This window comes from Brienomyrus brachyistius, chromosome 20 (assembly GCF_023856365.1).
Source record: "Brienomyrus brachyistius isolate T26 chromosome 20, BBRACH_0.4, whole genome shotgun sequence".
Classification (NCBI taxonomy): domain Eukaryota; kingdom Metazoa; phylum Chordata; class Actinopteri; order Osteoglossiformes; family Mormyridae; genus Brienomyrus; species Brienomyrus brachyistius.
Window position 1 is genome coordinate 12,006,343 of NC_064552.1, and position 25,174 is coordinate 12,031,516.

General features: G+C 45.1%; 1 protein-coding gene across 1 annotated transcript; it reads right to left on the reverse strand.

Annotated features, from left to right (window-relative positions):
* Window positions 1–210: 210 nt before the first annotated feature.
* Window positions 211–24,292, reverse strand: LOC125715358 (alpha-actinin-2-like). The gene is made up of 21 exons (XM_048986735.1): window positions 23,949–24,292; window positions 18,179–18,293; window positions 17,779–17,898; window positions 17,345–17,431; window positions 16,906–16,993; window positions 15,997–16,075; window positions 14,083–14,164; window positions 12,906–12,991; window positions 12,364–12,456; window positions 12,003–12,233; window positions 11,449–11,596; window positions 10,252–10,402; window positions 8,059–8,167; window positions 7,097–7,237; window positions 6,698–6,880; window positions 5,423–5,557; window positions 4,268–4,447; window positions 3,681–3,827; window positions 2,127–2,192; window positions 1,517–1,675; window positions 211–965 (listed from the first exon to the last, which is right to left on the reverse strand). Exons 1-21 carry the CDS (start codon window positions 24,078–24,080, stop codon window positions 807–809), a joined length of 2,691 nt encoding a protein of 896 aa, XP_048842692.1. The 5' UTR covers window positions 24,081–24,292; the 3' UTR covers window positions 211–806.
* Window positions 24,293–25,174: the final 882 nt, after the last annotated feature.

Consider the following 25,174-nt stretch of genomic DNA (forward strand, 5'->3'; position numbering starts at 1 on the left):
CAGCACCCGGTGACTCACTGCGTCACGCCCCTTCTGTTGCTTTTAGACAAGGGCTTTCCGTGTATCGTAAATCAGGAAATTTCAGTGATTGCTTTTATGGTACCACGCAAAAGCTAGAAATGCTTGCTGTTAGTCGCATTATTGAACGAATAATATTTAAACGGTCACGTGTATAAAGCCAGTAAATGATCAAATAAAACAATGAAACGATTAAATTTCTTAACTGGGTTTATTTTACGTTCGAGTCTGTGGAAAAGTACAAACAGTTCGTTCAAATTTTATAATGTGTTTTAACATTAACACATTAACTATTGATTGACGGGTTCTGGTTCATTCTTCCACAGTACATAGTATCCCAAAAACGGTAGGGGAGCAGAATAAAAGCCACGGGGGACAGCCTGTGTTTTCCCTTTTGGACGAAGTCTATCATGGTTTGTGTAAATGACGACATAGGCACGAGCGTAAATTGTTGTTTCTGCTGTTTTCTGTGCTGCACCAAATTCTTTCTTTAAAGTTATTCACTTAATGTTTTGGGCAAAGGCCTAATCTCCAATTTGAAAGTAGGTTCCAGTTAATAGTTTTTGCATCTTTGTGCTTCTACGGCACGTGATCCCTTTGGATTTAAACGTTTTTTAACATTGCGTTTAAAGACTAAGAACTATGAGGTACCACACGTTAATATATTATCCATACTGCATAACATGTTGTTTCTTTTGATGTCTGCAGCTCGGGATTGACAGGGAGAGGAGAGAAAAAAGCGAGTCGTGGAAAGGGGATTTAAGAAGCTTGCATGAGACAGGCGGCCACTAGAGGTCACTTTCGCCATACAGGGCGGTGGAGAAGGCCGTGTAGTCCAGCGCTCCCGGTGCCTTATCGGGCCCGTTGTAGGGGGGCATTCTCATGATGCAGTACTCGGCCTGGTCCGGCGGCAGCTCGCGGCGCAACTCCTCTACCAGGATGTATGGCTGTTGGGGGAACAAAGGTGCTGTAATTATGGCAGTCAGAGAAGGATCAGCTGAGCACTTTTTTCCTGCTGCTTATCAGTGTTCTGGTAGCAACTATTTTCCATTCACTCACAGACATAAGGGGTTAGCAGCGAACGAGGACACACTGCCCCCTTAGGTCGTCTGAGTGTGTGAGAGTGTATTTGGGGGGGGGGCAAAGCTCAGTTCAGGCATATGCAAAGTAGGCAGCTGCCTTGGGACTGATCAGCTTAAGAGACCCGAGATAAAGTCATGAAACATACAAACACACATAGATATATACAATATATATGTACATGATTTATAAATAAGAAAGATAACACAAAATTAAGGCAATGGACAATTTTGATGACACAACTAAGCTACTAATGGACCACTGACTGGTTGTCTCTTACATGACATGCTTATATGAATGAGAAGCATGTTGACAGGAGGGGGCCCAGATAGTAATCTGTCTGCCTAGTGTTCTGTGATGTCTTAATCCGGTCCTGGGAGTGTGAGCGGGGAGGCGGGGCCGAGGAACGGCTCGCAACCTTATCAGCGGCCAGGATCTTGAAGGAGGCCACGACCTGATCGGCCGTGTCGGTCTCGCCCGTCTCCCGGGTCATGAAGTCGACGAAGGACTGGAAGGACACCATGCCGGTCTGGTTGGGGTCCACCAACGTCATGATGCGTGCAAACTCCGCCTCCCCCTGCCAAGAATTTTATCCTCAACAAAGAGACGTCTCAGAGGACTAGAAAGCTCTCCCTTAACTTTTTGCCGTTCATCAACACTAAGGGAATACCTTAAAGTCGCACTCCGGTACACGAGGGATCTTCAGCAGTAATATAACTAAAATAATAGTCAAATGAGTTTGCACCTGTATATCTGTGGAGTGATGTATGCACATATTGGGACAGCCCGGTTGACTACACACCCTAGCTATTCCAAATGCCATGCACTGACTGGCACCAGCAGCTAGATATCGCATGTCCTAAAAAGTAAGATGGTCTTCTTGCATCAACTGCTGATGCAACTTTTTCTATATTTGTGTCAGTGAAAATCAGGTAATCTAAAAACAGTTTAAATGTCTGCGGCGCCCCCTGTTGGGTTGTGTTGCCTCTGTGTCAGATTCCACATGAAGGCACTTGTAATATTCATACCAGAGCATAGCCCATGGAGATCAAGCAGGCTCTGAAGTCATCTGTCTCCATCCCTCCTTTCTTCTTCTGTGGGACGTAGTCGGAGGAGGGGGCACGACATCGGGGGAGCGGACAGTGACCGGGGCGACATCATAGGCAGAGAAGAGAGAGAGGCCGCTGAAACAGACAGACAGACACACACACACATGGACACACAGGCCAGGGATGACACACACAGGACAGACAGACAGGGAAAATGGGGACACGCACACAAGAGAGACGACAAGTAGGACAGATGGACAGAGAGCAGAGAATCGTTTTAGTGTGTTTACTTTTGCCAGCTGACATTTCTTTGAGGGAATCCTCAATGTCTTCATAGCACTCTGTAAACGATCGATTCAGATTCCCGTTCTGCTGATTGTATCAACGGCAATTTGGAGACCAAACAAGGACGGAAAAAAACATCCAAAAATGATGAGAAAATCCATCATTCCGCAAGGAAAAGCAAGCAGTCGGCTAGTTCAGGAACCGACGCTCCCGTTTGGGATGAACGCGGCGAGAGCCGGGGGAACAGAAAGGGCTTCAGTTATCATCTGAGTCACGGGTCTGATGTCATCACGGGCTCCAGGCACGGGCGTCATGCGCACCTTCGGAGAGGGGAAGCCCGTGTGTCGACCACGGCAGAAAGGGGGCCAGGCGGCACGGCGAGGTACCTGCTCACCGCTTCCGGCGCGGGCCGGAACCCACAGGCACGCCATGGACACCTCAGAGAGCTGCGGAAGTTTGTTCATGCTGCATGGTATCCACAGGCAAGGAGGGAAGGGGAAGGGGCAACGGTCACTGGGGTTAGTGAAGTTAGCTGGGGAAATGCAGAGCAGAGGACACGCGGTGGTGTTTACTCAGCTTAGAGATCAGGAGCTGGCTCTGATTAGCAGGTAAACAAAGGTAGCGTGTGTGGATTTGTCATTTACTGGGTCATCAGATACTAGTATCATCAGGAATGGCAGCAAGTTGTCTATCTGGAGCTCTCTGACCACAGAGTGGAGCTGAATCGACGAGCAAAATTTCCAAAACTCACTCACAGTCCTTTTTTTGTTGCTGTTGAGATGGGACCTAAAGTCACGCTTTCTCATCATATGCTACAGTATTGGGAACCAGAACTCACGCTCCTCATGTAATCCAAAGAAGAACTTTTGGTAAATTTCCAAAACTCACTTTTCAAAAGTCCTCAGAAATGGTCTGGAAATATATCCAGTGGACTGGGTGAGTTCTAGAAATTTGCTCTTCGATTGTTCACTTATTCAGCAAGTTAAACTGTTCATAGCATTTTACTCCAGCTTACGTGGCCTCTGATTTTCATTTTAACTTCCTTTCAGTTTCTTTGCTTCAGTATATATCGAGTAAACATCTAGGTGTGGAATTAATTAATTTTCAAATGGTTAATTATTAAACTATTAATTTTTGGGCTGCTCTAAAAGCATCACCATCCTGTCGACGTGGCACATGCGTGTCAATAATCAGGGGTATACTGCCAAGGCAAACTCTGCAGGAAGCCCTCAGGCAGGAACACTGTACCCGGTCGAAGTGGCTGAAGGAGGAGCGGAACTCTTTCATCTGGGTCTGGCTGATGCCCTTGGCGTCGCGGGTCAGTATCTGCGTCTCAATCTCGTTGATGGTCCGGGCGATGGTGGTAAGCAGCAGCTCCCAGCCCACTCGGATATGCTGCCACCATGAGGGGAGACGGGGAAGTGCGCTCAGAGGCGGCATACCGCTATGTCACAGGCATGGCTCAGGACCGGCGGTGCCAAACCAGATTACAGGGCATACCCTCACCACAGTCACTCTCCCATAAGAGAAATATGAGATGCACACTGACATTTAAAAAAAACTGTTTATACCAGCAGACAATCTGGTAATTCCAGTTTTGAACTGTAGGGGGGAAACCGGAGAACCCCGAGGAAACAGAGAGAACATGCAAGCTCCACACATATGTAGTCATGGCAGAGACTTGAACATTGGAACATTGGTACCAGAGGTGTGAGGCAACAGTGCTAACCACTATGCTGAGTCATGAATGATTATATATTACATTATGCATAGTCCTGCCAGCCCGAGTGGAATGTAACCGAGGTGTGTGCAGAGCACTCGGCGCAGGCCGATACCTCCATGGTGTAGTTGGTGTGCTTGTTGTCGAAGATGAGCGACTCCTGGATCAGCTGGTGGTCCTCCTCCAGCTTGTCGATGTTGGGCTTGTAGTTGATGATGGCTTGCTCATACTGCTTAAGCTGCGTCATCTGGTCCTCCAGCGTGCCACTCACCTCCACGGAGCAGTGGCTGATCTCCTGCAGGGTGCCAAGCGGGTCCGTGTCTTCGGTTAAACCCGCTCGGTAATTCACACTCTTTTTCTCGGTGGTATTATTATTATTCATTTTTTTGTTTACCCAAAGACAGCAAGAAGGATGAGTGTCTCACTAAATCAAACACGTCAAGATGGATGTAATTACAGTATTACAATTAGCAATGGCCAGATGAAGCTTTATGAGCATGCATTGAGTCCTTTTTTTGAACAGAGAGCACCATCTAGTGGTGTCAGGAAATACAGCACATGGTTCATGAAGCTTCATTTGCCCATCACTAATTACAATATACTGTACATCGTAGTTAGGCAATCGTATCCTCAAAAGGCCAGGTTTTCAGGTTAACTTTTAGGTCAGCTGTTCAAACCCAGGTCACTTTTAGGTCAGCCAATCGGCCCCCTGATTAGTAATCTAATTGGGTACGCAAAAACCCACAAAGCCAGTGGCCCTTTCTGGATAAGATTGCCTACCTCAGTTGTACACTGATGTCTCTCAGCTGATGGGTCATGACCCAAAAGTAGGTTGTGGGACCATTTCCATTGGGACACGGAGTGTGCGGTTAAAAGCAAATTATTTTGAACATTGTTTCTACTGTTGGACTTTTATGTTTTTTAAGCAGACAAAGGCATTCTGTTACTCTTACTGTACTGTGTCCTATTTGCTATTACTGCAATATTTTGTTGATTTTATTGAATTCAGGTTGTGACTTATTGACCAGGGATGTGCAAACGGATGGTCTGGGGGTGCCTGAGTGCCCGTTCATTTTGCCTCCCTGAGGTTCTGAGTATCCCTTTTTGCAGCCTGGTCAAAATTTGTTTTGGTTTGACTTGACCCTCAAAAAGTCTCCGCACGATCCTGTCAAAGACCAAAGAAATATGCAGGTCCTGAGGCTAAACTAGCTGAGCACCACTGCGCGCAATGTTTTAATTCTGTTACTGGCATATGTTAGCAGTGTCTGACCTCCATCCTGGTCTGGATCCAGGGTCCGATGAGGTTAGACTGGGCAGCAAACTGCCTTCGGAGGCGTTCGTTGGAGTGCTGGCGGGAAAGCTCTTCCTGAAGGGAGCCGTCTCTCTGAGGGACCAGCTTCTTTACCTGCTCGGGCACACGTGCACAGGCGTCACACACCCACTCCCTCTGCTGGCTAGCCTTGGTAGCGCACCCTTATCACCCACACGTCTGAAGGTCGAAGGGAAGTACAGTGCTTTTCGGGTTATTTCTAAGCAACCTTCAACTCTTTCATGCTCTGCGTTTCTTATTTTGCCAAATTGTTAACAGTATGCAGTTCAATATAACATCTTTGTACGATCAATTAAAAACTTAATTACTTTATGTTAAGTAAATGATATATTTAGACATCTGAGACCATGACCAGGATAAGCAGCAGAAAGATGGATGGATGCATATTTGGATATCCAGTTGAGCTTGTATGCTCAGCAGGTACTGGCAGCCTAGGAAGACATGTGACCTTGGATTCCCAGGGTTCTTTACTTTACTGGTCCAACTGAAGAGGTTTTTGTTCCTTTACCCCACTGTCCTCTGGGTCTCCGGCTTGCACAGTCGACTGTATATGTTTATAAACAGTGTACACATGTAAAACGCATCGGTGCAGCTACGTACGGAAGCACATGGTGTTAATCCTAAAAAAACATCTATCAAAAAATTTGCGCCGTTCTGCTCAATACAAAACCAGCCTCAGTGGTCACAACGATTCAGTACCACCATGCAGATAAAGGAGGAAAGGAAAGAAAACAGGAGTGAAGATAATACTGTGTCCTCATAACAACATACTTAACATAACGTTCCTGGGGTACTTCTCACTGGAAGGTAACCTTGAAAAATTCTTTGCTATAAAAATAATCACCGTTATGTGTAGATAAAGGTTAAAAACATTAAGCAGTGTTAGCTATGTCAATCCTTCATAATCAAGCAACTTACAGTATATATCAACAATAACAACTATTACAATATATGATTCTTTTTTTCCCTTACAATATCATGCCATATCTGACTACGTCTGTATCTATCATTTGAAACCATAAGAGGAACCAGAAACCTGGAAGCGTGTCTGATATACAGAAGTTTCTCAGCACCAAATGCTGCATTGCCCTGTTATCCTGCTTAAATAATACACATCAATCTTCCAGCCATCTCCATGACAACGGATTGCCCTTTACATCACGTCTCCTGCCTCGTGAAGTGATTGAGTCAGTCATGTCTGAGATGAAAGACTACCTTGTCCCACTTGATGCAAATCTCCTCAGGTGTGATGTTGCTGTAGGGGTTGGACAAGTTGCCAGTGATTCCGTAGCTCTGGGCAATCTTCTGAACCTCGTTGTAGATCCCGAAGATGGCCTGCCTCTCGGTCTCCGCTTCTGGAAGTGTGGCTTTGAACTGGTCATGGGCGGAGATGAGACTCTGCGGGAGTCGGGAAAGGAGTGACCAGAATGAGAGACTTGCGTGGCGTAGCGTTTCACTTAGGTACGCCGATGTCACAGTGATGTCACACCGATATAACAGTGATGTCACAGTGATGTCACACCGATGTCACAGTGATGTCACACCGATGTCACAGTGAAGTCACACCAATGTCACAGTGATGTCACATCGATGTCACAGGGAGCAGCGGGCCACCTGAATCTCCTCGATGGTGTGTACGATGAACATGTCCTGCAGGTCCTCCATAGCTCCCTCCATCCAGTTGTTAAACGGCGCCGCCCTCTTGGCAAACTCCAGGTGTAGCTGATCAATGGTCTCAAGCAATTTCTCTGTCCTCTGAAAAAGGCAAACAAAAATAAAATGGAGCTATAACAATTTAATAACATCCATCTGTCCCCAGGGCACACACACATTCATACATAATCATACACTACAGGCAAACTATTTATGTCACATTATATGAAAGATAATGACAGGTTCACATCCAGAGATGATTCCATAAGAGGGCGCTGTTTCCCACATTACATTTATGACAACAGGACATAAAGGATAACACAGGACAGTAAGTGCTGTTTCTGAATCTTTTATTATAATAAAGGGTTCACATTCGTTCATGCTACATATTCCCCACCCTCGCAACGCTGCAGTGTTCTAACTGGTGAAAGTTAACTATCTGTTTCAGGAGAACAGAGTGGGGACTCAGAGGGCAGCACTGTAGTCTCACACCTGTCACATGACTCCCGCTCCTGGCTCTGTACGCGTGACCTTGCATGTTGCCGTGTGTGTTTTTCTCATTCTTTTTGTGAGTCTCCTCCTGGCACTATAGTTTCCTGCCATAGATCAGACTTCATTTACATGGATTGGTTTTTACAGGGTGCATGATTGCGTGTGTGTGTCCTCTGATGAACTGGCATCCCCCCCCCCCCATAACCTGGTTGTCATTTGTCATCCTTCTTCCCATCCTGACAGGCTGATCAGATGGGCTGCCCCCTGGTGGCCGCTGGGCTCTAAGCAGGCACTTAGTTTGCTTATACCTTGGGTAGATGCATGTCTGAGGGTCATTAACATGCCCTCAGTACTCAACTGTGAAACCCAGCACATACTGTGTGTGTCCTCTTCTGCGATGTCCTTCATGTGGTCCATGCCCACTAACCTACCTCCAAAGCCTCCCTCCTCTTCTGGGTTAGGGTCCCCAGCTGGTCCCACTGGTCACAGATCTTCTGGCAGCGCTCATTGATAGCCGCTGCGGCGTGGTAGTCCAGCTCACTGGTGCGACGTGGGGAGGCATGAAGGATAGATCAGGTCCTTTAATTTACCAGAATAAGCCAGACATGAACATAACCAGCTGCACCAGCTGTAGCCTAATGCACACACCATTAACACCACAGTGTCCCCCCCCCTCATTTGTTTCACTGCTCAGCTTATATTAAAAGGAAAACATCAGGAAAAAAGCTAAAAAAATCAAGCTTTTATTGTTTGGACTCGCAGAGGCATGAAAACATTAAACAGTGTGATTCAATCGTGTTCAATCAAAAAAACTATATTTCCAGTCATTAGTCTGTTGGTTCTCAAAAACACTTATAAACTACCAGAAGTTTAACTTTCTCTAAAAAGCTGAACGGGGCAGTTCATGCTAACTGTGGCTCTGCCTTGTCAAAAAAGACACATGCCAAAGCTACTGGAGGAATTCGGGTCAGAAACATGGATGAGCAACCCAATGTGGATGAGTTTCAGACTGAGCATGTGCAGCAGGTGTCCAGCGACTGGGCCACTGCAGAGTCCAGTGGCCAGTACTGATTCTATATTTGTTTTAGCTCTTAGCAGAAGGATCTACTACAATAATGCCTTAGAGCTTAGATTCTAGCAGCTCCCAGGGACAGAACAGCTGAAGGCCAGCTAGTTTACTGCTCCCACTATAAGTCAGATAGTAACTGATAGCCATTGTGAAATATCGCATGTGGTTGGGGCTCCTGAGTGGGAAAACCGCTCTGAAGCCCCCCCCAGTGCCATTCAGCTGAATCATAGGTCAAAGACATTTACCTCATCTCACACCGAACAGCTACTGGGATGCTGTCCCATCACCTGCCTGTAGACGAATTGCCAGTTTTGTTAAGTAATCCTCCCCAGGTCATAAATGCTGAACTCCCCGGTGCCCAGGGGTCATAATAGCAAGTGTATCGGTGACCTTTGACATACTGAACACTGTTCTCTAAATTTAAAGGCACAGAGCACAGTTTAACTGAACATAAAGCTAAACGTATAACTAAAACTGAGATGTTATTATCAGAGCTATCTTTCCGAAATACCCCCCACCCCCCCCCACCCCCGAAAGCCAATCGACTCCCTAGGTGGACAGCGGAACTGAGGGGCATCTAAACCTGGGAACTTTGACACGGGCGGTATGGGGGCAAAGCCCGCCGGCCGGTCAGCGTTCCTGGACAGAAAGGTCCTGAAATAGAATGGGTCGAACAGTACAACCACCAGACTGGGGGCTATGCAGGGGGGTTGGCACCCACTCTGTGCCCCCTGGGAGTGGGCAGGACAATCACTGCTGTCGCTGAATGAAAGTGGCAGGTGCTTCAGCTCCTCATATATTTAGATCCCCAGACGCCACGAGCCCCGGGGGAGGGAGGGGGGGGGGGATCATTGTCCCCCAAGCACCAAATCCAACATAATTCCAATTATTTGCCTCCCTGCAACTCGATAGTGTTTCACACCAATGCTTACATTTTAACTTTTCCCTTTCGAGTTTGCTTTTTATAAAAGAAGTCTTACGTCTTTACTGTACCAGTCCAAAGCGTTGCTCCAATACCCCAATCACCATGCTGATTCTTTTCATCAAGTACTCGTGTTTAATGGAAGTAAAGACATAATTAACCTTATAGAGCTCTGTAGATCTCCCAGCGGTGCAATTATTCTCCAAAACCATTTGCTAGTTGAGGACGTTATCCCCACGGACACTCCGCTGGCGTGATGCTAGCTTTAGAAAGTGTCTTTTCCGGTTTAATTACTTTCCGCTAATGAGACCGTTCTGTAAATGAATTAGTCCTCTCCCATTCGCTAGCCGGCATTCCATCTCACCCCTCAAAAACTGCATCACGGCCCAAAATAGACGGAGCTCCCCGTCTGTCGACAAGCCTTCGTCCAGGAAGCGGAAAGCTATTGATAAGAAAGCCAAAGTTTTTCCAAGATCTGTTTTGGGCAGCAGTGTCTGCCGAGTGGGGTCCCCACAAGCCTCTCTTCCAGAAACAGGGACTAACGCTCCAGCGAGAGATATGGGAGGAATCCTTGGATGCATGCAGGCGGGGGGTGGGGGGGGGGGTGAGGTGCACCAGCGCAGCGGAACATACTTTAGCTCTTGAGCGATGGCGGCTATCTGCTCCACTCGGTCCTGGTGGGCTGCCAGGTCGCTCTCGAAGGCCTCGTACCTCCTGAGCAAAGCTCGCACCTGCGTCAGCGATGCAGACTCGTAGTCCTTCTGAGACAGTTGCTGATCCTTACCTACAGCGATTAAAAACGCAGCCAAGGGCCCAGAATTACCCTGCATGCGATGTGCAGGCTTTTACGCTAACCCGATTTACACTCGGACATTTTAACACGAAGGGACTCTCAATTTACAAAAGATAGACTCGAAATCAGTAAAAGAGAATCAGGTGTCACTAGGTAAACAGTACTTATAATTAACTGGACTTGATTAGTTCTGCTAGACATATTAATCATATAAACCTAATTAGACATCGTTTTGTCGCATGAAGACAAAACATGGTCCAGATTTCACGTTTATCATTCACAGCGAAGACTCACCTATTATTGTTGGCAAGCTAATTTCAGAGTGTGTCTGAAGTGAATTTGAAACACTGTAGTCAGGTAATGCTATGAACATTAGGGCGTCAGGACATTTTGAAGGAGATTAAAGCTAAGGTAAAGTTGCTAGTGCAGCAGTTCCCAACCCAGTCCTCAGGGACCCATAGACAGTCCATGTTTTTGCTCCCCCCCCAGCTTCCTGCCAGACAGTCCATGTTTTTGCTCCCCCCCAGCTTCCTGCCAGACAGTCCATGTTTTTGCTCCCTCCCAGCTTCCTGCCAGACACTCCATGTTTTTGCTCCCTCCCAGCTCCCTGCCAGACAGTCCATGTTTTTGCTCCCTCCCAGCTCCCTGCCAGACAGTCCATGTTTTTGCTCCCTCCCTGAAACAAAAACGCAGACCATCTGTGGGTCTCCAAGGGCCAGTTTGGGAAAACCCCGGTTTAAAGACAAGAGTCATTTCCCTGTCAATAACAGTAAAACAGGCATGCTGGTGCAAATATGGACGGCCTGCCAGGGAGCTGGGAGGGAGCAAAAACGTGCACCATTTGTGGGTCACCATGGGCCGGATTAGGAAATGCTGTCCTAGTGTAAAGACAGACTTACGCTCTTCGGACATGAAAGGTGCGGGTAGCATGGCCAGAATGCAGGACTTCATGCGTGCAAGATCGCAGACAAAAGTAGAGAAGACCCCATCAGTGTGGCCAGTCTCTGTGCCTGCGTGCGGCACCGGCGGGTCCTCACCCAGTGCCCAGGTCTCATGTGTGGCGGCCTTCTGCCTGAACTTCTCAGCCAGGTGGTCGAGGCGCTCGAGCCGCCGGATCTCGCTCAGCAACCACTCCTCGTAGCCCTTCTCCGCCTGCTCCAGGCCCTGCCAGGCGCTGGTGATGTCCTGCCCAGTGCAGATGAGCCGCCAGAAGAGGCACAACGGTGATCGGAAACGTAACTAGCTGCTTAATAAAGAGCCGCTTCAAGTTGTTACCATCTGAGATATATCATATAATTTGAAAATGATATATGTCTGTCGCGTTAAAGAGGAATTATTACTCTGCATTATTCCACGCTTTCTTTCTGAGACCTGATTCCTTTTCATTACTTTTTAATGATGCATCCTTCATCCTGAATATCATTATGTGAATCACTGGCAGGGAAAAAGCAATAACTCAACTGCAACACAAATATGCAACAGTGGTCCTCTTACATCGAGGTGAAATTATGTGCTGTTTAGAAACAGGACGTGAGGACATCTCAGCTCCTCCCACCACTAGGGGGGCGATGGAGATCACCAATGCACTTACCGATACCATTTTGCCCTCAGAGGGCATGAAGGAGGGCCGGTTGCTGATGCGCAGCTTGGTCTGCAGGGTGTTGAAGTTGATCTCCAGCTGACACTTCTCCTGCACCTTGGGCGGCTTGTGCATGCGGCGGTAGTCGCGGAAGTCCTCCAGCTTCCTCTGCATGGCCTGCATGGTCTTCTCTGGAGTCCGGTTCTCCAACCAGGGGGTTGTGCGATGAATCCACTCCAGCAGCTTTTTGGGGGGGGGGGGGGGTCACAGCAGACAAGGTGGGGAGGAGGACACCGGGGTTGATCGCTGCATCTGTGTAGAACGGCGGCTTGAGCCAATGTCTGACAGGAAGTTACATGACCCAGCCTGGTACCTCGCTAGCCAGCTTCTCATACTCCTCCATCAGCTTCTCATTGTCCTGGTTCACCCCAAGCACTTTGCAGATCCTATTGGCTGCTGTCTCAGCCTGTGGGTGGTGGAAAAGTTCAGCTTTCTTAAGGGACATCAACAAGACATGGAGGAATATTCCCCATTTTGCCTTTTGTACTGTGTAAGTAAAGTTTTAGGTATAAGTCATAAGTGTTGCTATGTTGGTATTAGTCTAACAGTGCAAAATTAAAAATCTTACAGTGGTGAACTGCACAGAAACCTTATACAAGGTTACGGTGACAGTAATTGTTATTAGCAATGTGCTAATGGGGAACATTAGCTGGTAACACAGCCTATGACTTATGCTAAGCACTGGTCCTGGGGTGGTTCTCCAGGAAGGCAGCGTTCATATCAAGGGGAAGACAGATGAAGGAGTTTTGGGGATATGAAACGGAATGGGGGTTTGTGGGGCGGAATGGTCCAGAACGAGCAAGTTGAAATGTTAGCTTCTAGTCAGGTTTGGGGAAGAGGGGAGGGGGACCCTACCTGCTCAGCTCCGGCGAAAGCGTGGTAGAAGCAGGACACGTAGGTCATGATAGCTCTTTCATCGGGCTTGGGGGTGTTGACAATGTCTGAGGTGGGGAGGGGGTGGGTAAGGAAAAGGAGGAGAAGGTGGTGAGGAGAAGGGAGAGAGTGAGAGGAGCGAGGGAGAGAGAGATGAAGAGAGAGGGAGAGAGCGATGAAGAGAGAGGGAGAGAGAAAGAGCTGCAGAGGGAGCAGGACAATGGCAGCTTTTTGGAGGAAAATTAAAGTACGGTGATGGAGACTCTGCGTCGTACCTTCTCAAGCTCAGTAAGAAGCTAGACTAACACTGTCACCGCTCCCTTCCTAACATTACCTCTTTACTTTTAGAAAATTCAGATTTAAAACTACTCGTGTTAGAGCCGGGGATAATTCTGCTATTTTTAAAGGTGGGAGGTCTAGGAGGGGCCATAATTTATATGGTGAGACCACCTGTATCATTGGCTAATGATGTGCTTTGAATTGATGAGTGACAGCGGCAGCCGGGACTCCAGGGCCAATCAACTTCCAGCTGAGATCATCACCCGCCCCCGGGCCCCGCCCCATACATAGCCCTGGTTAGAGTTCATTATCAGAGGCTGGGAATAGAGCATAATATCTTCATTCAGCTTGAGGAGTTAGGGCCAATCCAACTGAAGAATGAGAATCAAAAATGGGAAATAAAATGGGGGGGTTGACAGAGCGAAAGCGTGTCATCAGGGTGCCCTCACCTTCCGGGGCCCCGCAAATGCATGATAGTAACACGATACATAGGTTAGTACCGCCCTTTCACCGGGTGTGGCTGTGTGTGCTACATCTGTGTGGAGAGAACAAGGTCATCCTTTCACTTTACCCACCCGCCCCCATGCAGCCACCCATGTGCCCCCCCCCCCCCCCATGTGAGGGGGGCATTTTATGAACTCATAAATTACCCAGGCACTTTGGTACGAGCCAGCAGGCCGTGAAACGTAGGCTATCTGTCAGAGTGTCTGTTAATACATTCTGTACCTCTGCTGCCAAAGTCTGCCAATACTGTCTGACTGCAATATTCTATTTTTATTCAAGAACAACCAGGACACCAAAGCCAGCTCAAGGAGAAACACTACAACCCATTCAGATTCATTTAGATATAATATTTAGGTTCTGAGAACATCCGAGTCACCTTCAGCATCCAGCATTTTGGGGATATCCAGGTGCTTCTCAGCGATTTCCAAAGCCAGGTTCAGGTTACCAACAGGATCATCCTGCATGGGGAATAATGTGCTTGTTCATCTCAATATGAAAACATCATCACAATATACAGAGGATTGCTACAGCTCTTCGACACTTCAGTGTATAATATTAATATACATTTCATTAAAAAATAAATTCAATTTTCATAGTCGGTTCTCATTAAACATCAATATTTTATTAACTTTTTTACTGCCAAGACATTCTTTTGTTTTAACACGTATGAACAGAAGAAATGTGGACATGTCTTAGTACCCATAATGCATCTGGGACGTTAGCAGGTGTTAGCAGTTTCTTGGATTGCAATGTGAGGCAGCATGCTAGCAGTCAATCAGTCACGATGTTCTTGGCAAAGCAACGTCCATCGCTCAACTCTGTTCAGGGCACTGGGCGCAGAGCAAATTGTAAAGGCACGTGTCACCTGACAGCTTCCAATCGGACGACTGGGGCACCACCGCTGAATGATTAGCATTAGCTCAAGGTAGCATTCCTGAACTGCAGTTGCCCCACATGGCTGGATCAAGATGGTTATGGATGTCTGATGTGGTCAGATTCCAGCCGAGGGCATGACAGACCCAGAGGGACGACAGAAAGAGGCTTATTCCCAGGAGGGAATAGAAGCCCACTCCCCTGGCGTCAATTGTGAGTTCCATAGAGCCCCAACCCAAAGGACATTGACAGCTTGGAGTAACCCTCCCCCCTCCCCAAGTCACTGAAGTGTAATGTTGACAATTTGTCCATCATCCCCCCCCCACCCAGGTTTACACACGGAGGGCAGGGTTAAGACAACAGAGCTGTGAGGGGGTAGTATAACTGCCCATCATATCAGCAGTAATCCCGTGTCTCTCCTAGAATAGTCCCCCCCCCCGCTAACGGCACAGCAAATAAAGCCTCAAGCTGTCTGTGAGCTCCTGTTAGACAGGAATGCCTTTGAGATCACCGGGGGGGGGGGGGATAAATCTTTCAGGAACACAGAGAAAGGGATTTTTGTTTTGACTGGTAAACAGCGTTGCTAACCTGTAGGTCAAGGCCCACTTAAAATCACATGGAACAGCAATGTTCAGGATATACGGCATATCGCATGTAACCATACACATTGTGGTGAAGTGCTTCGTTTATTTTTTTTTTTTGATTATATTTACTTCATTTGTTTTAGTATTGATTACAGCATCCGTAGCACAGACAAATGCACCACAGTAAAGGTTAGAGCGTGTAGTTATACACGCTAGTGTAGCGCAAGCTAAAACCCCGGGTTCCTGTAAATCAGACCTAGATAAGATTTTCTCGTTTGTAAATTTCTTATGTTCTTATGTACAAGCATGAAACCGACAGATGAATATAGTGCCTTTCACGTTTTTATTCCTCTGTTAAGGAAAAGAGTTGCTGTCTTGGTGAAACATATGCCTTCATGTGATCATAAGTCACTAGTGGGCCAAAATGAAAATAAAAATCCATCATACATCTAATTCGGGAGGAAAATCAGAGCAGTTATGGGTGAAAAAAAACACCAAAAGCCAGTTCTGGGAGCAGGATCTCTCTTTATGTCACAGAAAGGCTTTATTTTTTAAACACCTCCTATGATGACGGGGTTAATGACTAGCCTGCATCTCCAGATAACATAATCAGCCAGACCACTGGGGGTCACTGTTGCATGCAGGGGGAATGAAGCAGAAGCGGTTTGGCCAACCAAGATTACCCCCCCTCGTTGATAAGTGACATTTTTGTGAAGTGAGAAGCTCCGCCCTACGGTTAGCCCGAGTGACCACAGCAGAGCTACCACTACCATGCATGACAACCGCCCCCCCCCCCCCCCGCCCCCCCATATCATCACAACAGCACCAGGGACCTTATTCAGCTTGGTGAAGTCTATGAGGTCAGGCCGGTGTCTGTGGATCAGGGCGCAGAATGCCAGGCCGTCTTTCCAGCTTGGTGTTCCGGAAGGGATGGAGTCGGAGAGAGAGTCAAGTTAAGACTGCTGACCAGTGTGTGTGTGTGTAGATTATATTTATATTACGTTGTGGGGACCAAATGGCCCCCCCCAAAATGTGAAAAAAATGGTCATTTTGACATTGTGGAGATCATTTTTCAGGTCCTCAGAAAGACCTGTGAATGCAATCAAAAAAGTATAAATGCCAAACGTCTTGTATTTTGTTTGGTTATTTATGGTTAAGGCTAGGGCTGGGTAGGGGTTAAGGTCTTTGTGTGGGGATTAGAGTTTTCCCCATAGAAATGAATGGAGAGTCCTCACAAAGCTATAATTACAAACCTGTGTGTGTGTGTGTGTGGGTGTGTGTTTGTTTCATAGTCTGGTTACTGAGTAAATGTCTGACTGATCCGGACCACGCACACATTCCCGCTTGCATTCAGACACATAATATCTGCACCTGAGGTCAGACAATGAATATCGGTTCCGGCATGCCTCCCTCGGCAAATCAATACAAGCTGATTGGATGGGGAAGGTAACAGTAAATCAGAGCCCATCATTGCTGTGCAGTTAACGCAGGACATACTATTTACGGTGTCTGAATAATGGCGCTTGCGTAAGCATTATCTCGCTAACTGCGCTTTATAACCTGAGCATGAGACCTTCAGATCCCTCTCAGCTCACCAAGGGCATCAGTCATCGACAATCATTACCAATTTAACGAAAAAGATACAATGAAGCAAAATGAGATTTTTGAGCCCAACCTGGGCCATCGTTTGTGCTAAAGTCAAGCGAGCTTCTGAACAGAGACCGAGCCTCCTTGGAGCTCACCTGATGTGGAAGTTTTGGACATTGACATTCCTGTAGGGGGCAGTCTTCCTCTGGCACCATAGAAGAAGCCCTTCTTTGGCAGAGGTTTCTGCATAAAAGGTTGCAGTCAATTACAATGTGGTTGAAAAAAACAATTGTGCTACAATAGTTGTTATTAACATAATAGAAAATAATGCTATTCATATGCTGAGAGCAAATCACACAGATTAATGTAGAGTATGAATCACAAGATGATATCTCAAGACGTTCCCAACCCAGAACCTTAGGGGCTACCTTATCCATGTTTCCTTTCAACCTGAGCACCTTCTACAACTAATCATTTCCTTAGCTGACGAAATCTGTGGTCAACTTCCATAGACAGATTTCCTAATAAACAGAGTTGGGAATCATCTGCACGCAACGGCCCAAAACTTTAAATGAGACACTTTGGGTGTCTTGCCTTCAACTGAGATATCCTGAATGGCGAAGCGGAGGATGATGGTCCAAATCATTCCCAGCGTCATCTTGACATTCCCATCCACAATTTCTACAGAAACACATAAGCAACGTCATGTTCTTCCCCCTATTGATGCGTAGCGATCATCACCCATCTATCTAAGACTTTCAGCCATTTTTGTCTATGTAGCAACTGATCATGTGTTTTCCCCTAATGTTCTTCAAACAAATTAGTAGAGTAATGTCTCTATAAAAACAAAATTAAAAGTGTCCTTAGCTATTTTGTTTCCTTCATGAGTCATGACATACACATGACTGTCAGGTGTTTCAGTCTACAGACCTTTGCAATAAATACTTCTAATAAGGTTTATCCAAAGCCTATGAATCATAAATTTGCCTACAAGTGTCACCAGAAAGGATTTCAAAGTGATCTGTTACCTTCAGCCCCAATGGAGACAAGTTTCACGCCTTTGCTGGTGATGTAGTCTAGAGCTTTGTTGACGTTGGCTATTTTGTGGAAGCGCATCTTCCCTCTGTCAGGTTTGGGGAGCCTTTCACCTGAAAGTTAAGCGATAATCTCAGCAACTTCTGTTATACTTGTGCGCAGGACACGAGTGGCACTTGGCTCGTAATGTGCCGCATGTTCCAGTGCATGGGATTTGCCTGATGTCTGCCAGACTAGAGCAACAGGTGAGCGTGCTCAGCATGCATCCCGACCTGCTGGCAAACATCCATGCTTAAACTGGAGGTGGTGAGCATTACGGGCCGCGACGGGATCGTCCACAACTGCTCGGCCTTTGACCTTTCGAGAAAGACAAAGGCGGTAAGCATGCCATACCCGAAATGACTTCCAGGAGCAGCATGAGTTTGAGGCCATTCCTGAAGTCCTCCTCGATGTTCTCGATCTGTGTCCCCGCTTTCCTCAGATGGGAGTTGCACCAGGCCGTAAATGTCTACAAACAGGGAGAATCGCAGCGATTTTCAAGGCTGCGGAAGCCTTTCAAATATGCACTGCATTTGGTATCTTTAAAAAACATTACGTTTTCGAAACAAACATAAAACATCCTTCTCAATCCTCATTGAACTGACTGTACATGTTTGTGACCATCAAATGGACAAGCAAAAAAAAAAAATAGGGATGAATGTACAGATGATAAACTACACACCTGAACGACATGAACACTGAGGATTTAATGGATTCTGAAGTGTTGCTGCGCACGATATTCCTTGCAGTGGCTGGACATTATAAATATGCGCTTTATATAATTGGCTTTTATGATAAATTATTCAGTCAGGCCTACAGCTGTTAACAAGCACACAATGTGCGTCACATGACCACAAGGACATCGGTCTCCTTCCGCCGGTCTGCATAGCGATGTGTGTTGTAAAGGGTTCTCAAATGCATGGGTGCTTATATATAAACTTGCCATCCCGCCAGTGCACGAAGTTCCTCCTCAACCCAAACCCAAATCCACCTCAATCCAACTTTCCTGGATGGCCATTAAAACTCTTCTACATTTCACTCCCTAAAGGCAACATTTAATACGACTGTTCTTCATACGCCATTATCCCATAGCAGGAAGAAGGCTGGGAATAGTGGGAACAAAGACCTATGTAAATCGTAAAGGGGAAGCACACCCCATAGAAGATGGTACTGCTGGATGATCAGCGAATCAAAGCTGGCCTTAAAAAAAAAAAATGAAGGCAAATAATTCAATACTATGCAGAACACTGTAAAGAGCAACAGCGTAAGTTTGGTTTCAGCATCGATAGGAACCAAATCAGCCTGAACCGCCAAAACACACACACAGTACTCCCAACATATTGGTAGGGACACGTCCCTATCACCCACACCCAAATCTACCCCCTTGGTAAATAGATGTTTTGTAGGGACCTGCGTTTTCTAAACTAAGGGTTAGGGTTAAACATTCTGACACATTACCATTCGAAGGACGACCGGGAATCAAACCTATATTCACCTGGATCACCATTAGGAGGATATCTGACTATTCACCCATTTTTTAAAACCTCCTAACGCATGTCAACATCTCCAGGCAGCACCCACCCACCCCCCTCCAGAATCATCACTTAAATCAGCTCATTTTACAGCTATTATGAGGCTGCACATAAATTGACATGTTTCATCATGGGGCCCAGTGACATGGCTGGTCTCTGATTTACGATAATATCAGTCGCTAAGACAGGCGCCAATGTGCCACCATGCAGTGTGATGTGTCAAAATAAATGTCAATTTAAAACCTAGAGTCCCTCTCAAAGACCAATAAAGGATGGTGCAGCGGCTGGCAATTCAGTCTGAATGCTACATTGTATATATAAATATATAAGATAAGACAGCTTTATTGCCATTATACTGCGGTACAATGAAATTTTGTTGACATCTCTTCTCCTGCAGTAATTTTTAAACAATGACAACAGAATAACAATGGAAAACACTGATTTAAGACTGAACAGCAAAATGGGAAATTCCAAAATAAAGTGCAGACGACGGACAGAGCAGTGACATCACGAAGAAGGCCTTATTCATGTCGATGGGCATCAGTAGCTAATGTTATGTTTTAAATTGGTGAGTGACAGGGGAGGGTGCATTCCAGGGGCCAATCAGCTTTCGGCTCTGCCACTCTGGCCCCGCCCCTTGAAATCTTTTCTCATATTCAGCAACTGTGGTTCAAGTGACTTGATTTGATATTACAACAGGTTCATATAGTTCACAGGAGGGATAGACCATAAATATTGGTAGTATACTGGATCCAGGTATCAATACATAGGATACGCCAGTGTTTCCCAACCCAGTCCTCGGGGGAACCCCGGACATTCCACATTTTTGCTCCCTCCCAGCTCCCAGCCAATCAGGAACACCAAATACCTGGTACAGGGAGCTGAGAGGAAGCAAAAACGTGGACTGTCCGATGTTCCCCGAGGACTGGGTTGGTAAACACTGGGATACGCTATGCACGAAATAGTGTGACGCCTTAGCAATTGATCCTTTACAAATAATCAAGTTATTTTCTAGCCATTTACTATTAGCCATCAAAACAATACATTTCCTTTCAAGCCCTAAGTTTTAAACACAACATTCAACTCATGCATTCAGGAGCTATAAGCCGAAAGTGTATCACAGCAGAGAAAAACAACCTATTTCTGCTCTGCCAAAGTGCACCTGGCTGACCTGTAATTATTTCCCTAGCATTGCAGTTCAGCTTCATTGTGTGTCACAGGCCTGTCATGTCATAATAGAAAAAAACCTGATGCAACACTGCCCCCTGTTGTGCCTTACAGGCAAATGGCACATTTAAATGGATGAAACCATTGCTGAACTAAGAAAAAATTATAGCCAGTTAAATGTTTAATGGCACACAGTTACGATATCTAAAAAGGTAATTATATTAAGTACGGAGAAAATATATAACATTATATGTTTGAGAACCAGATATGAGAATTGATCAATGTCCACTGGCAGAAATGACATAGCAGTGAGGTACCAAAAGAATGAAACGTGGATAATCTGATTTCCCTAAGGAATTTGATCTTGTAAATGTTTTTTCTTATCACCAGTGAGAAAGCGGCACTGTTGGCCAGCATGGTGCACCTTAGCAATTACACATCTAAACATGACCAAGTGTCCATCGCAGCCCCGCACCTGCCATGGCTGCGACCTCGAAGATGACTGACCAATGAAACAACCATAGCTCTCAGTGCCCAGCGTGTTGGCATGGGGGGGTGGGGTCACCTCCAAGCCGGCAGCCGTGGGCACATGTGGATTTAACAACGAGACAACAAAAGGTCTCTCTTTACAAACAACTGGTCGCATTCCAGCCATCAAGAGGGTCTATATTTAGACCAGTTTAGACCGGTCTGGATGGCGTTAAGGGAAAGATACCACAGCTTGGGCTTAATAAGAAAGCTTCTGATATTCATCTCATTATACGTATGGAAATAAAAGATACTACTAATCACATATCTTTACTCTTTCCCCGTGTGATCCTGGAAAACTATTTTCTCAACTCTGTTATTCAACAGATTAAATACTAACTGCACACCCATATACTCAACAGATTAAATACTAACTGTACATCCATACAGTATAATCAACAGATTAAACATTAACTGCACATCCATATACTCAACAGATTAAATACTAACTGCACATCCATACAGTATAATCAACAGATTAAACATTAACTGCACATCCATATACTCAACAGATTAAATACTAACTGCACATCCAAATACTCAACAGATTAAATACTAACTGCACATCCATATACTCATTTGCTACTATGATGTGATTAATTGGTCTTCCACCAACACATTTTCCATACAACAGTAACTTTCACCCTAGTAATTTAAGACAGTTTAATGGCCGATATTTACAGCAACATAAGTCTAATGTTAACCCCCCCCCCCAATTCGTTATTATTTTAAGGACATGTATTTAAGCAATTTTCTGCTATTGCGCACGTGAGTCTTTATTCACAATAGTCCTGACCTTAGGTAAGAAGTAAAGAATTCATTTCAACAGCCAAGGAAGTCAATCAGTTTTGACTGTTAGATCAGAGCTCATTGTACACAAAGAAGTTCCTTCGCTGATACTGGTCACTGGTGGTGATTCTATATTAAGCATAACAGAGGCTTTGAAACAAAGGCAGAATTCCAGTCGACGAAGGAAGTACACGTGATACCGTCTAGCAAAAGTGACACTGGCTTCTTAGAAGCCCCCAAGCTCTAAATATATTTATTAACCATTTCAAACAAAGGGCAGCGGTGACACGTACAGTTGTACTGTCCAGGTGCAGACCTACAGGATTAGAGTACCCAAATTAATGGCCGACTGTTAAAGCCTTCTATTAAAAGTATAAAGCATGAACTCTTGATCCTCTAGTCAGGCCAGCAGCACAGTCATTGCATTTCCAAAACGCATACCTGTAGATTGCTCAAGGTGGCAAGAATAACAGCGTAAAATGAAAATAAAATAAGAGCAGTAATGTTTGCAATACAGACAGTCCGCAGGCTAACGACATCCGACTTACAGACGTCTCAAGCTTATAAACAGGCAGCCATATAGCCTATAGTATTAAAAATCCGGACTAAATACAATGATTCGTAATAACAAAAGCACACACTACTTTGTGATGCTCATTAAAACATTACGCGGCTTCAACAGTTTGTCGGCTCAAGCTACAGTACGTTACCATGTGTAGTTACTTTTGTTATTGCTATATTATTATTACTATTATTATGTGTTTTGTTATTGTTTTCCATTTTAACTATATATTCGACTTAAAGACAGACTCATTCATAACCTGGGGACCCTTATTATATAAGCAGTTGAAGAATGGATGAATAGATGGATGGCTGGATGGATGAAGGGATAATATTTTACTGCCTTAACAGTAGAGACGCATGTTAGTACAGGAATGTCGTAAGGAGGCTGGGGGTAAGTGCAATTCCAGTGACCCTTCAGTGACACAGGCCCTAAGAAATGTGGAGCATCACTGGATTGGTTGGGGTTGGGGCCCCAATATGATATGCTTTCATGGGGCCCAAAATCTCTAGTGGAGTCCCTGCATTTTGACTGGCAAAATGTGGACTTTTAGCATATAGCTGACCAGTCCAATGCATTTACAAATAAAATATCTAAAAAATTATTTCATAAAATCTCCCTATTTCAGGGGATATCAAATTAATTTACTCCAAACTATAAAGAAGCATTTAAAAATCCACCAATTCCCACTCAATAATGTTTAAAATATATAAAACACTCTAAATCATACTTATAGAATGTAATTGGAGATACTAAAAGTCAATGTTAAAATTAAGCACAGATACACATCAAGAGATAAACACATATGCTTAAATGAACATGCTGCCCGCAGTACTGAACACCAGCACTTAAAAAACAATGTGGCACTGACACTGACAATAAAGCGATCGTGTAGCCAGAATCCCTAGGTACAATTTTTATTTTTTAAAATACATACACTAATTCCATTTCAAGGACATTGGATTACCCCACTACATCGGACTTCGGGTGTGCGGTTAAAATTAGGCGCCGCATCCATTCTTATCCTAAAGACGTCATGATGTGTTGGCTAGCATCTGTTGACAGCTCTCATAGCGGTCACCGTGCGCTATTGTTACCTGCATCCGACCGTAAAATATTTGCCTGTCCCCTATTCAGTAACTCTAAATCATAGGGTTGCCAATTCTCAGGCATCTGGCGTGACACTCATCGTACGACAAATCTATATTATTCCATTATAAACATAAAAATTGCTACTTCAAAAGCGTTGGGATAGTTTGCAAACCACAGAAACTATTTACAAGGTAATAAAACTGTCACATACATGTAAGTGCGTGTGCAGACCTGAATCGAAATGGAAATTTCACGCCAGCCATCTGACCAAAGTTGGCAGCACTGTAATCAAGAGCCCATCGCAGGTAACTTTTCTCTTTTTTGCAAAAAATTAAACTCCGTGTCCAGAAAATGAGAAAAAGTTATTCCAACCATTGTAATAACTCGTTCAGACGCTTTCAGAATATGCTCTCATTCAACAAACTGCAGTCTCGCGTTTAATTCTGCTTCTTACCTTCCTCTGTTGCTTTTCCCAAGCCGGATCCAACAAGAGGTCCCTGTCCCATTCATCCTCTTGCGCCATGTAGAAGTCCTGCTCGTATCCATTGTTATACTGCACTGTAATCTCTTCTTGGGTCATCATCATTTTTGCAGCTTTATGCAAAATTCGCCAAGCTGGTTAATTGAACGGGGGTGTAGAAATAACGCCGTGTGCGAGTATTTTTTGGGTCGGCGAGTGTATTTGCGTGGTGGTGATGGCTCGGTGCTGATCGTGCTGGGCTGAGCTGTCTTTCTCGATCTGTCCTCCCACTCTTTCTGTCTGTCCCCCCGGCTGCCTTGCCGCAGTTAGGTCGGCAGGAGCGACACCATACCAATTAATACTCGTACGTCACGTGACAGCGCGCCTATAATACAAACACGCGCGTGTGCGCGCGCTGGTACGGCCGTGTACATAGTTGCGAACAATAAGAATTTTTGCAGATTGCTTTTAAAAATCCCGCCAATCACCAGACTCAACTTCCACACAAAAGAAACATTTACCCTTTCGCATTTTATATTTTATACACAGTGCTGGGTAAGTTAGCCTACTCAAAAAAGTAATCGATTAAAGACAGAGGTGCATGGAATGTTCAGGTCCAGAAAGTACAAATCCAGACCAAGGTTTTGTTTCAACCAACCAGCTGAGTACTCTGTGACTGTAACTCTTTATTCTCAACTGGTTGGTTGAAACAAAAACCTTAGTCTGGATTTCTACTTTCCGGACCTGAACTTTCCACGTCTGTGGCTCTGAAATGGATTACTTTTGTGAGCAACTTCCCCAACACACTTTATACATGTATATTCTATACAAACTGAGATAACTTTATTCAATTATTAACTATTCATTATTGTAATTACACGTCACGGCAATGAAGAAATCCCTATGTAATAAATATCGTAAAGGAGGAAAACGATTCGTTACCCGTGTGCCGTAATGAATTACTTTTCTAATGAATACGAGTTATAAGTCAGCATATATTAAGGCAGAAACGAGTCGTATATCAATGGTATATCAAGGCCAAAATTATAACGGTTATACATAGGCCTATTTAATATTTCGCTATATTGTATTTTCATAGTCCAACGCGCATATATTTGGGCATTTCATTGTACGTATGTTTCGTATGTACATTACAAAAAACAAAATCTGAAAAAGCTTGGAATGATGAAAGACCCTTAAATTACTCGTTATTACGTAGT